General features: G+C 56.5%; 1 protein-coding gene across 1 annotated transcript in view; it reads left to right on the forward strand.

The window, feature by feature from the left end:
• LOC129736832 (uncharacterized) overlaps positions 1-4,626 on the forward strand; it is a 126,591-nt gene extending 121,965 nt beyond the window's left edge. The window contains exon 4 of the mRNA XM_055721081.1: positions 4,521-4,626. Within this exon, the coding sequence (XP_055577056.1) occupies positions 4,521-4,583 (63 nt within the window). The 3' untranslated portion in view covers positions 4,584-4,626. The remainder of the gene's footprint in view (positions 1-4,520) is intronic.
• Positions 4,627-12,910: the final 8,284 nt, after the last annotated feature.

Genomic DNA, 12,910 nt, shown 5'->3' on the forward strand with positions numbered 1-12,910 from the left:
GCTAAACAAATACCACCACCACCACCCTCCCCTGGCCGGGAGTTGCCTCCCACATCCCACAGGCCTTTGTTCCCAGGCTTTTATCCAGGGCTGGGGAAGGGGCCAGGATCCCCTAGCCTCCCCAGGGACACCCATGCCGACAGGGTCCTGTGCTGCCTGGGATGCTGAGGGGAGGCAGGAGATGAGAGCCTGCTGTGCCCCTTGTTGCAGGGCTTACGGACACCCCATGAACAACCTTCGTAGGCCTCAGTGGCCTCCAGCCACTGTTCCCCCTTGCCTGCCACCCCGCTGATGCTTTTTCTCATGGAAGAGGTTCTGATCTATCCTGTCCCACCTTGTCCTCTCCTGACACCCTGCCACCAGCACAGCCTGCAGGCTGTACACATCGGCAGTGCCACCAGCTCCGGGGACACCCCCAGATGCAAATCTACACCCACCACCTATGAGACCCTCTAGGCAGAGGGGCACTGGCCACATCCCCATTGCAGAGACCCCACAGAAGAAGCCGAAGCAAAAATTATGTGGGTTTTGCAGAGACCTCTGGCCCCCAGGAACCTATCACCTGGCTTTTCATTTACATCCCAAAAGCCACTTTAATTACACCCCAGGAGGGATCCCTTCAGGGAGTTGCTTTCTGGGGTGAAAAGTTGGTGGAAATAAACGCCTATGGACAGACAAACAACCCCGATGTGACTGAGGAGACTCCATGCCTCAAATGCCAGCCTCAAACCACATCCCTGGTAGTGACACCCTTGCTCTGTGTAAAAGAAACACCTCAATTAAAGCAAAAGTGAGACTCCAAACAAACCTGCTGGAAAGCAAACCCCGACTTTGCCCTGGAGCGAAGCATTTCTCTGGTGACCATGTTCGGAGTAAAACAGGATTGTTTGAAATGTCCCCCGTTGTTCTTGCCTCACACCAGGAATTGCAAGAAGGAAAGAAGTACCTTTTTTTCCCCCCCCGCGTTGTTGAAACTGAGAAAGTGACCCTTGGATGAGCAGAAACCGTTGCCCCAGCCTCATCGGTCCCTTTGTGTCCCCGTAGGACCAGGCGGCTGATGCTGGGCCAGCCTCTGCGGCCAGCTGCAGCCAGGGATGTGCAGTCTTTCCAGGCAACAAAATCCCTTCTGCTGCCTGATTTCCTACTGCCTTATCTCCCTCCCGATGGCCAGGTTATCAGGAGGTGGAAAAGGCCTCAGGACAACCTGACCCCAGTCCCTGTGGCAGGGGTGGGAGATGGCTGGGGGCGGGAGGGGGTGTGGGTGGGGGAGCAAAGCTTTGCAAAGGGCAAAAGCAGGGGACTGTCAGCATTCAGTGGTCCCATCCTGCGTGAGGCAGAGCCCTTTTTCTCCTGCTGACATCTTCATTGTGTGCGGCGGGGTGGGCAAAACATCCTTGGGGAGCAGCTTTGGAGCTGGGGTGAGCACAAAGACCTCGAGTTGCCTCCTTGTCACCTCCACCCATGGGACAGCCCCAGGGATGCTGAGCCCTGGCACAGTGAGCGGAGGAGGCTGTGGGGCCGGCTCGTGGGGAGGGCAGCCCCGCAGCTAAGTGCCGCGCTTGTCACCCAGACAAGAGATCAATAACTAATTTCACTGCAGCAGCAGTGCCGGTTTTTTTCCAATAATTGTGAGCCGGTGGTGGGGAATGAGACTCTCAGCACCGCTCCACACCAGCCTGCACCCGATCAATCGCCACACCGCTGGGGCAGCAGGAAAACTCATTTTTCTCCTTTCTTCCTTCTCTCCCACCTCCTCCCACTCCATCCCTCCTCCTCCTCCTCTTCCCAGTGTGGTGCTGGCTGAGCCGAGGGTTGTGTCCCCACACTGGGTGGGACGTGGGCTTGGGCTTTCCCAAGCCATCCCTCTGGTGGCGGGGGCAATGGCTGAGCTTCCCGTGCTGCCTCAACAGCCCTGAGCGCTTCAGTCCCCATCACTTGCTGGACCTGTCTCCTTGTGCAGAGCATCGGTCCCAGCAGCGCGGATGAAGGTGGTAGAGGAGCAGTTTCTCCTCTCATTGGTGGGATCGGGGGCTCCCAAGGGCGCCCTGGCTACTGGGCTGTGACTTTTGGTGGCCTGTTGGTGCCTTTATGTGGTCCAAACGTGACTCTTATTTTTATAGCAATGCAGAGCAAAATATCTAGTTTTTCATCCCCTGAGCGGTTGGCTGGTCTGCTCCAGGGCACAAGCCCTACTGAGCTTCTCTCATAACCATTCCTTATCCCTTCTGTAACCCCATGGTGCCTCAGTTTCCCCCCATATTATCTCTAATAGATGAGAACATCCTCTCCTGCTCCCTCCAATGCCATTACAAGCCACCATGGGCTCCATGTCTGCGGCAGAAGATGTTGCTCGCTCCCAGCTCACAGGGTAGTGCTTGGTCTTGGGGTCCCCAGGTTGATCCGTGGGGTCCCATGATCCATGCACCTGCAAGGCAGCAGAGTGATGCTGTGTACTCAGCATCTCCCTGGGATTGAGAGGGGGACAGACAAGGGTTGAATCTGGGGCACCTTTGGCTCTCTCCAGTACCTCCAGCAGGCTGTGGATGAGGTGCTGTGCTTGGGCACTGCTGCGGGGAAGGCTCAGCAGTGGGTTTGTCACTGCAGCATCTTCCAAGCCCATCTAAGCACTGTACACCCAGTGGCAGCAGTGCAGCCCCTTGCTTCTTTTTCCTGAATTAAGACCCTCCTCCCTGGTACCCTGAGAGCATCCCCATGAATTAAAGACCGCCTCTGCTGCACAGTGCCAAGTGCTGCCTGCATAATTTCAAAGTTTTATTACTTGCCTTGAAGGCACTTATTGATTGGGGTCCTCTCCAGCTGATGGAGCATTTAGTATGGCCTGGCCTGGCCAAGCAAGGCTGAAATCTCAGCCTGTCCAGCTTAGCTAAGCTGTGGCTTAAAACCTCTGAGACACAGGTGCTGGGACACCTCTGCTCCCAGGAGCGGGATCTCCATGTGCATGTCCTCACTGAAGCTGTTTGCACTTTGAGATGCTTTTCTGATTCTCAGTCTCAGCCCAAGAGCTGGTGCCCCCAGGCCATGCCACATCCCGCCTGGGGTTTAACCCAGAGAAGGATTTTTCTGGGGGAGTTTGAGGTGCTGTTAGGAACAGGGGTGAGGGCAGTTTGGGGGGGTTCTGCTCTGTTGAGACATCTGCACCCTGGCGCATGGAGATGCTTATGGGATTTGGGGTTTATGTGCAACACTCACTGTTGGGTGCAAGCAACAACTTCCCAGCGAGCCATGCTGTGTTCACACGGGCATGCACACAGTGTGAGTGCTCCAGTAAGGAAGCTAGACGCCTGCCCGCTGGCTTTACCCTGCAGCTCTCCATGGTGCACAGGCTATCATCTGCCCCTTAGCTTGGCTTTGGAGAGGAGCTGGCAGCAGCCAGCATCGCCTTTGCTTTCAAGCTCTCCCTGCCACTGCTGGACGCTGTGGGGCTTCAAGGGCTACTGAGATGCCATGGAGGACCGCTGACCTACCTTGGTGCTGGAAGGTGGGCCCACCCCACTAGCCCAAGCACTCCCGTACCTCCTGATGCCTGCACCGGGGTCCCCCTCCCCATGCCATCACTGGCACTGGATACCACATGCAAGTGGGGGCTTTGCCCACTCCACTCCTCACACTGTGCTGGTCTGGTGGCTGGGAACCCCCTTCCAGCAGCTGTTTGGCCCCAGAGTAAATGCAGCAGCCGGTGGTGAGTGTGGCTGAGCCATGGCTCCATGGCCATAGAATTGGCCACTTCTACCCTCTCCCAATTTTTGTGCCCTTGGAGCCCTCTAGTCTTGCTCTCAGTTCCCCCTGTCCTGGTGCATGGCTGGGCTGGGGTTTGGGGGAGCAGGGGGTGGGAGGGTGGGAGCCCCAGAGGGTGGGAGCCCCCACGGCTCCTTTAAGAAACCCACAACCAGCTCCAGAAACCAGCTCAAGGTCACAGCAGGAACCTTCGGACTTGGCAGCAGCGAGCAAGGGAGGAGGGAGGGAGGGAGGGAGGGAGGGAGGGAGGAAAGCTGACTGAGATCAAAATGAAATCACAGCCAGGGAGAGGGGATGGCTGGCAGCACAGCAGGGGGGAGCAGGAAGGTGGGGTGCAGCGGAGCACGGCATGCAGGCAGGTCCCACCCATGGGTGCCCCCCAGGATTGCTGTGGTCCTGACCCCAGCACATACTCTTGAGGCTTCGCTGTGCCCCCAGCACAGAGCCCTGTGGCTCCTGAGCACCATCCAATGTGCCCATGGTGGTCCAAGCCAAGGAAAGTCCCCTTGTGCCCCAGAGCCACCCTGGGAATGCTGGAGTCACATCCCTCCCACAGGACTTCCCGGGCTCCACAGGAGGTTTCCAGCTCCGACAGGAGCAGAGCAGGAGGGAGCTGCCGGCTGGGAGAGTTGGCTCCTGCAATGGCTCATGGCATGGCCCACTCCCAGATTCTTACCTCATTTTCCTTTTAAAGCTGGTTTTCCTTTTAAAGCAGCAGCTCCTGGAGTCCTGTGATCACTGCTGAATCTCTGTCTTCATTTCAGGCCAGGAGGACCTTCAGAGCTGTCCTCACCAGAGAGTACAGTGGGGGGAAAATGAGCCTTTAAAGGCTCAAACACCAGGAAGTTAATAAAAGACAAATAAAGAGCCCTCAGCATTTCCCTCTTTTTTTTAATCTTTGCCATTGAAATGACTCACAAATCTGGGTGCTCCGACTTGTCCTCTGGACAGGTAAAGCCAGGTGAAGCAAAGGTACCAGGGATGAAGAAAATCCCTCATGGAGCAGGATGCATCTGGGATAGCCCATCCCCTCCCAGCCCCAGGGCCTGATCCTGCCCCATAGGCTGCAGCACATTTACTCATGCAGGGAGCCACTGGCTTAACACATCTGGGGGCTTTTGGGGGACAAGCAGGAGCAAAGCTCAGGCAGACCCAACCCTGCAGGGTGCTTGTGGCCAGGCTGGGGCTCAGCTGCGGCTCTGAAGCAGCTTGTTCTGGGCTTGGTTTGGAGATGCCCGATTTTAATTTTCATCAGCAGAATTAATCTGTGAAGTTATTTTCCCTTCCTCCCCCTCCCCTTCCTCTCCTCCCCGCTTTATACAGAGAATTTGATCATTTCTCCCAGGAGCTCAGCACCATTAACATTCACTCCCAGTGTGTGCGAGCCGCACTGCATCACCAAGGGCTGCCACTGGTGCTGCTGGGTCCAGTACCCAGCCCCGGCTTGAAGGGACCTGGGTGTCAGCTTTTCCCTCCCACAGCCCAGGCTTGGAGAGCCCCTCTGCCCCCCGACTCCATGCTGGGCTGCCCCAGCAAAGCAAAGGAGGGTGGGATCCTGGCCTCCAGCTTTGCTCCGCTGGAGCTTGAGCTTTTTCAGAAAATGAAAGCTGGGGGGCTCTGGGAAAAACAACCAAGCCAAGGGCATGGCCAAGTCTTGGAAGATTTGGTTTTAAGTCATGCAGATTGGTAACCTGGGGCTTTCCTGGAGTTGCATAAATTTGTAGGCTTTGGGTTTTCATTAATAAAGGTTAACTAACTTATTTTATTATTAATAATAATAATAATAAATAATAATGATGATGATGATGATGTTATTAAATATCACAGGCCAGGCTGCCTTCCCCAGCAGTAGCATCAGGGAGCTGCAGTCAGCACAGCCTCTTCCACCCGGCACTGTGCTGGCTGTGCGCCTCAGCTCTGTATGCACTATAGGTCTGTGCTATAGATCCAAGTGCAATGTATGTAATCTATATGGGAAGCAGCCTGTGCTGAGACTTTGCTTTCTTTGCTTAGTTGAGGTCTGAAGTGGGGCCAGGAGCTCAAGCAATTGGGAAGGGAGGAAACACAGAGCCTGATGGTTTTAACACTTGGCTGGAGTGTAGTGGGGAGCACCATTGCCGGTGCCCAAACCCAGCCGGGTTTCACCCCTGGGGTTCCCCAAAAGCCTCTTTGACCCCCATTTCAGGTCCTTCTCGGCTCCACAGCCCGCCCAGCAGCAGCACTAACCCACACTGCAGCCACCCACTTTGCAGCCAAAGGGATGCTGATGGGTAGCAGCAGCCCCAGGGAAGGAAAAGGGACTTTTGCATCAACTGCTGCCCTTTGGATTTAATTGAAGGCAGCGGTGGCAGCGCCTGCCTGTGTGCAGGCATAAAAGCCCACCTGCGTCCACCACACTTAACCATTTCCTTTCCTGCACGCGAGCCCTCCTGGGGTGTCCCTCCTGAGAAATTACATCAGCTCTGAATGGGAAGTGCAACTGAGCCAGCCTAGCCCAGGAAAAAAAGAAGCAGCAAAAGAAAAACAAATTCAGAAACTGGAATGGAAAAAAAAGGTTAAACCCTGCGTGCACTGCCACCCCCATCACCCCACAGCTCAACCCAGGCAGGAGTGAGAGGTGAGGGTGAGCCAGGGCAGTTGGTTTGTCCAACCAAGGCTGTGCAGAAGGGGGTGGTTTTTGCTTTAGCAGGATTCTTGCTTCAATACAGTCCTTTTTTTTTTCCTTTTCTTTCCTTCTTTCTGGTTATGGAGAAGGGAGCAGCTAGGTGCTGATCCTGCTGCAGCCCAGCCGTGCTGCTGGGCGAGGGCAAAGAGGCAAGGAGCTGAGCGCTTTATTTTTAGTCTCAGTTTAACAAGTATTAATTAATAAGAGTGTAAATGCTAATGCTGAGATGACACAAACTGCATTGCCTGAAATGAATGTTTGGGACCTGTCTGTGCCAGGATTTACAGCCGGGTGTGTTCATAGGGGCTAAATCATTGCTCAAACTGCAAGGATAAGCTGAGCCGGCTTTCTACCACCCAGCCCAGCACTGGCCGTGCCGCAATGTGATGTGCTGGGGGATTGGGGGCTGGCTCCCTGGCAGCACCTCACCACGTCACGTTGGCTTATCCCTGCCTGGCAAAAAGTCCCAGGAGGTTTTGCAAAGTGTGGGCCATTTCAGCCTCTCCCCATCCAAGCTGAGTTGGTGCGGGGTTACGCTTTGCAGAAGGATTTATTGGCCCAGTGGACTAACTTTGGAAAAAAAATATCATTTTCCTCCTGTTAAGTCCCTCTGTCCTGCCTGTCCCCTGCCTGTGGCTAGCAAGAGCTCAGCTTGGCCAAAGGCATGAGAGGAGGCTCAGGAGGATGAGGAGGTGAAGAAGTACCCCTGGCCAGTAAGATACAAAGGCTTTTGGCCCCTTGGCACCAATACACTGGCTGGGTTTGTTAGCATCACAAAAACAATGAACTTGAAGCTCTGTCAGTGTTTCAGCTGTAGAGTTATCAGGATGTGACAGTCCAGTACCTGTGGGGCTGGGGACCCTTGCCCGCGGTGGGGGCACAGGGCAGCAGGTGGGAGGAGGAGGAAGCGGGGCTGTGCATGGGGGCTTATCCTGGCTGCAAGCCAGTTTGCTAAGTTAGAGGATTCCAGTGGGCTGACCCCTGCACTTTGAGCCAAGGTGAGGGTGGCTTGGGGTCCTGTGGGACCCAGCGGGTGCCCAGGGCCTCGGGGGGCAGCTCTGGGGCCACGCTTACACCACTCAAGGGGGGCTCTTACATCTTTCCAGAGAGGCAGGTGCTTAGAAGGCCGGATCCAGGCCAGGTTTTCCTCCTCTTTTCTCCTCTCAAATGCAGGCAGGAGGGACCCTGACAGGCTGCTGCTGCTGGCAGTGCACTCCAGCAAGCCCTGCTCACCTGGGAAGCCCAGGAGTGTGGCCAGTGCAAGCCAGGCACATGGCAGCGGGAGCCAGGGAAACTGCTTAGTACACACTGCATCCTCCCAGTGCCCACACCGCATCGTCCCAGCGCCCACACTGCATCTGCCCAGTGCCCACTGAGTCCTCCCCAGAGTGCTTGCTGCATCCCCCAGCCCATGAGCTGGGGCAGAGGTGGGAGCTGGCAGGACCGCAGAGCACCCCATGCCAAGAGGGCTCCCCGTCACCTGAGAGGGCTCAGCTGCCATTTCAGGAAACCCAGAAAGGACTGAGCTGGTTTTCTTCAAAGGTCTGGAAGGATACAGTGCTGGCAGTGTGCAGAGAGCTGTCACACTGTGGTTCAAGGCGGGTGAGGAGTCACAGGGTGGGGAGCTGATCACAGCTCATTAGTGCCAGAAAACCCCTGGTTTTCTGATCTGGGTGACCCACTGGAACCACCCTGGTCACTGGAGCTGGGTGCTTGGCTGCTGCCACCCGCAACGGTGGGCGCTTGGGAATTACAGCGAGTTATTCAGCTGCCCCCCTTCCAAGCTGGCAGGTGGCCCTGTGCCAGGGTCACTCCTGCCTGCGCTGCATGGCCCGGGGCAGGCAGTGCCACAGAGCTGAGTCGCAGGGTGAGGATGCTCTGGCCTGGCCCCTCGTAGCCCCTTGCTGCCCCACAGGGATCCAGCTGGGGCGCTGGGGACCACACAAGAAATCCCCACCCACAGCCTCCCCAAAAACCCCGCTGCAGCTGGCCCCGGGGCACCTTCCCGTGGGCTGGGCACTGCCGTGCTGGGGCCAGCGTGGCTCAGTGTGCCGCAGAGGGATGCGCTGGTGGGATGCATGGCCATGGCACAGTCTCTCTGCTCAGGCTGGCTCCCCGAACAGCATGCTGCCACACTCCTCTTCAGTGGCTCCGTTCGTATCATCGAATTTTAATTTAGTTAGTTGAGTTCTTTAAATAGTGTGAACTTGCTAAGTGCTTTGCATATTTTATACTCATGAGTAACATTTATCAAACAGAAAGCACAATTAATCAAAGAGGGGAGCTTTTGTAACTCAGAGCAGTTTGTATTCTCTCTTTCTCCCTACTGTGCGCTTTCCTCCATGTCTCCCTCCTGTTCTCCTCTTCCTCCCTGCTGCCCTGCACCAGCCACGGAGCCAAGGCAGCTCCACTGTGCGCTACACATGCATATACACACACAAGTACATACTTGTTCTTGCTCCCTCCTCCCCCCGCCGTGTACACCATACATGCATATATAAAAATATGGTTTATATATATGTATATACATTTGTGTGTATGCACATATATATATGCATATATCCATGTGCATGTATCTATATGCATATACCTATATCTATCTATCTGATGTATAAATATATGTGTATATAAGTATGGTGTGCTGTATTATGTATATGTATATGTATATGTATATGTATTATGTATATGAATATATGTACTTACAGGCACAAATGGTCCATTTGCAATATATATATATATACACACATATGCACAGTTGTTATACTCACAATATTATACACAGTGCACAGAATTTTTATGTTTATATATATATATCTCTACACACACTATATCTATTATCTCCTATCCAGTATATAGCATACAGTTTATAGTATATCACATATATTACACTATATATAATAAATACATTTTAGATCTTTTGGGCTGCTGGGGGGTTCAGCAGTGTTGGTGGTGATGCTTCAGCCTCCCCAAGAGCACCAATAGCTGAAGGAGTGAGGTGGGATGGACGGTCCCAGCCCCAAGCCATGCTGGCTGGCCACCTGGCCAGCAGAACTGCCCAACCAGCTACACCTGGGGACAGTGACTGGTCACAGGGACATGGGAGGCCCTGGCAAGCCCCCTGGGCACGAGTGTGGCCGCAGCCTCCCAGCCTGGGTCCTCTATCCTTGCTGGGTGCTGGAGACGAGGTACAGACCAGGGCTTGCTTTTGGGACAAACAGCAAAGGGACGATGACCTCCGTCCCCAGGACATCTGTATTTATTTTAAGGGCAGGGTCACCCAAACCAGTCAGGTTTCAGGGCAACACAGAGGTGACGCCTGTGCCGGTATCCAGGGAAGAGCTGGCACTGGTGCTGGAAGACGAGAGGTGACAGAGCATGGGTGGCACGAAGGGACCCACGTCTCTGCCACCCCTCTGAGCACCTTGGCAGTTCTTGGCAGAGCGAGGAGAAGCCCTGACCTAATTTATTCTGACTATTCAAGCCTTGGCTGTGTCACTGTGGAGGCAGCTGAAGGAGCTGGGCAAACATGGACACAAGGGCAGGTTTGACCAGCTTCAAACCCTGCCGTCTCAGCAGAGCAAAGGAGGTGGGACTGTCCTGCACGGTTCCCTGCAAAGTACCTCGGGGCTCTTCCCCAGGCCTCAGAGGGCTTCGTTGCTCTATTAATTGCCATTAATGGCAGCAAACAGGGCAGCAGGTGCCTGCCCAGACCTGGGTTAAATGCCACCGAGGGAAGGGCTATGCCGGCACTGCAGGACCTGCCTTGCAAATCGCCTGCAACGATACGCGCTGTCCTGGTCACCCTTTCTCAAAAATGATAGTGCAAAATTAATTAGAATTAATTAATCAGAAAAGGGTAATAAGGGTGATTAAGCACCTGGGGAAAAGAAAAAAATATATATTCCTGAAGGGCAATTGCAGTGCCAGTGATTACCTTGAAAAGTGGCAAGTGAGCGGGAGCCAGTGGAGAGCGTGCAGGGAAACAAATGGGCTGGAGAAGGGGGTCTGGGCGGTGTTTTCTGTCTCATCACACAAGGAATTACCAAATGACAAGACTGAAACCAGTTAGAGGAAAAGCATTTCCCAGCAGCAGCTACCACGGGGAGGCAGCTGAGCCTAGGAGGGGAGCTCTGCGGCTGCCATGTTTTTTGCAGACTTGTCTTTGCGCAAACTGGCCCCAAGGCTGGACCTGTCTCCAGCAAAGAGTGGGACTCAATACGGTGTCCTCGATGATGGGACCCTCATCCCCAGCCCCAGCCATTTACCAGGCTCAGGAGTATGGTGAGCCAAGGGAAGCTCAACCAATTTCTTTCTCCTCTCTTAATTTCCAGCCATACTCTGTTGCCTTAATAATAATAAATAAATAAATACAAATTAAAAAAAATATTAATAATAAACAATAATAAGAAATCATCAAAGGGAACACAAGTAAGCAAGGCTGGGCCCCGGGTCAAGGCAACCACTGCAGGTTTCATTGTAACCCGAGGAGCTGAAGCGGAGCCCCAGCCCCAGAGGGACAGGAGCACCGGTCCCTCCCTACCACCATGAAGGGCTTCTGCAGTGGGGAAGGATGGAGGGGGTGACTGGGACCTAGTGGAAAGGATTTTCAGGAGCCCCAGTGCAGCACAGTGAATAAAAAGGAGAAAAAATATCTTTTCTGGAGAGGCAAGGGGAGCAAATACTGCAGGATGCTGTGGGAAGTAGGGGGCATGGATGGTATGTGGATGTCATGGCCTGCTTCAAAATGCAGGTGACAAGCAAAGTGATGCAGTGGCTGCTGGTGGCTTCAGTGAGGGGGAACCTGGTGGGTTTTGGTCGTTCAGGTGCCTGTGCATGGAGGACATTCACCACCATGCACCTCCCAAGACATCACCCCACCCTGGGAGCAGCCAGGCACTGCTGTCCTGTGCTCACTGTTCCCCGCCTGGTAACAGAGCCTCGTTTCTTTAAAATCTGGAAAGCAAAGCAGGGTGCAAGCAGCACTTCCTGTGCTCAGAGATGCTCTCCTTGCATCCCCAACTCTGCAGCCGACTGTGACACATGCTCCCAGCCCCTGCCATGAGCCCTTGGCTCCAGTCGCTGCTGCCCCTGGCACGCTCAGGCCCTGATGCAGGGACTCGGGGGACCTGGGGGTGCCCACGAGCTGTCCCAGGGCAACAGCTGCATGCCCAGTGGTGGGGTCTTCCTCCACTATCTGCACAGGCGCCATGGAAGGGTGGCAATGGGCCCTGGCACTGAGACCGCGTCCTGGTTGTGCCATGGATTTTTGAATGGCTGTGGGATGAGCAGCACTGTTTTGGGCACAGCAAGTCCCTGCAGGGGCCATTAGGACATTCTGGGGTGTAAATGGTGCTGGCTGCATGGGAGCAGACCCCGCTCCCCCTGTGCCCGTGCAGCAATGTCCCCATTGCAGCTACCTTCTGCCTGCGCTGGGTGACGTCAGGCAGATTCTGTTCCTGCAGTTTTTGTGCCAGTCACTGTCAGGGGGAAGGTGAGGGAGGGGGCTGATGCCCTGCTGAGGGAAGGACTTACCTTGTATTAGACACCAGAGAATCCACATTGTCCTCCTTTCCCCAGGCTGCAGCCAGCCAGTTTTGTCACCGTCCCTGTCCCCACAGCAATGCCCTTCCAAAGGCCTCGGATGCTGCAGGTCCCTGTCCACGGGAGCGGGTGTGTGTGTCTCATGCCTGTCCGACTGGAGGGGCGGGGGGCGATGGGGTGGGGTGCTGCCCTCGGCCGGAGGGAGGCCATCACGCAGAGGCCGGGGGGGAGGCAGCCTCACCGGAGGGGCACCCCGGGCCGCGGGGGTGCCGTGCGGAGATGGCCACAGCTGTGCTGAGCCTGCCCGGCCTCAGCTCCCCGTGCTGGCCTGGCAGGGCAGGGCAGGGCGAGCCGAGGACATCGCCGAGGGCGGCGGGAGCGGTGCCCCCGCCGGGGCGCAGGGTGGACGCGGGGCAGTGGGGTGTCGGGGCCCGGAGCGCCGGGCGTGCGGGGCCGGTGCCCCCCGGCAGGAGGCGGCCAAGTTCCCGCGGCGGCGGCGGCCAACGGCAGGGCAACAGCGTCACCGCGCGGCCGCGGCGGGGCGCGGCGGGACGGGGCAAGGACAACGGGACAGGGCCGGCGCAGCGGCGCGGCCGGGGGCAGGGGCGCAGCCCGCTCCCCACGCCCCCTCGGCTGCCCTGCCCCCCGGGCCCTGCCCCCCCGGCGCCACCCCGCCGGGCCCCGCCGCCGGGCCTCCGCGCCCGCCTGCGCCCCAGCCGCAGCACGGTGCCGGGCCGAGGGCCGTTGGCGGGGGGTGGGGCGCTGCTCGGGCCGAGGGGGCGGCACGGAGCCCCGCCGGGGCCCGCGGCCAGCCCCGGGGCCGCTCGTGACGCCGCACGGGCACACGTCGCGGCGAGACGGGGCCCTCCCGCCGCCCTGCACCGCACCGCGGCTCCCCCGGCGCCGCCCCCGGCCCCCCCGGTGCCCCCCGCCCTCCCGCGCCCCCCC

The sequence above is a fragment of the Falco cherrug genome, chromosome 9, assembly GCF_023634085.1.
Source record: "Falco cherrug isolate bFalChe1 chromosome 9, bFalChe1.pri, whole genome shotgun sequence".
NCBI lineage: Eukaryota > Metazoa > Chordata > Aves > Falconiformes > Falconidae > Falco > Falco cherrug.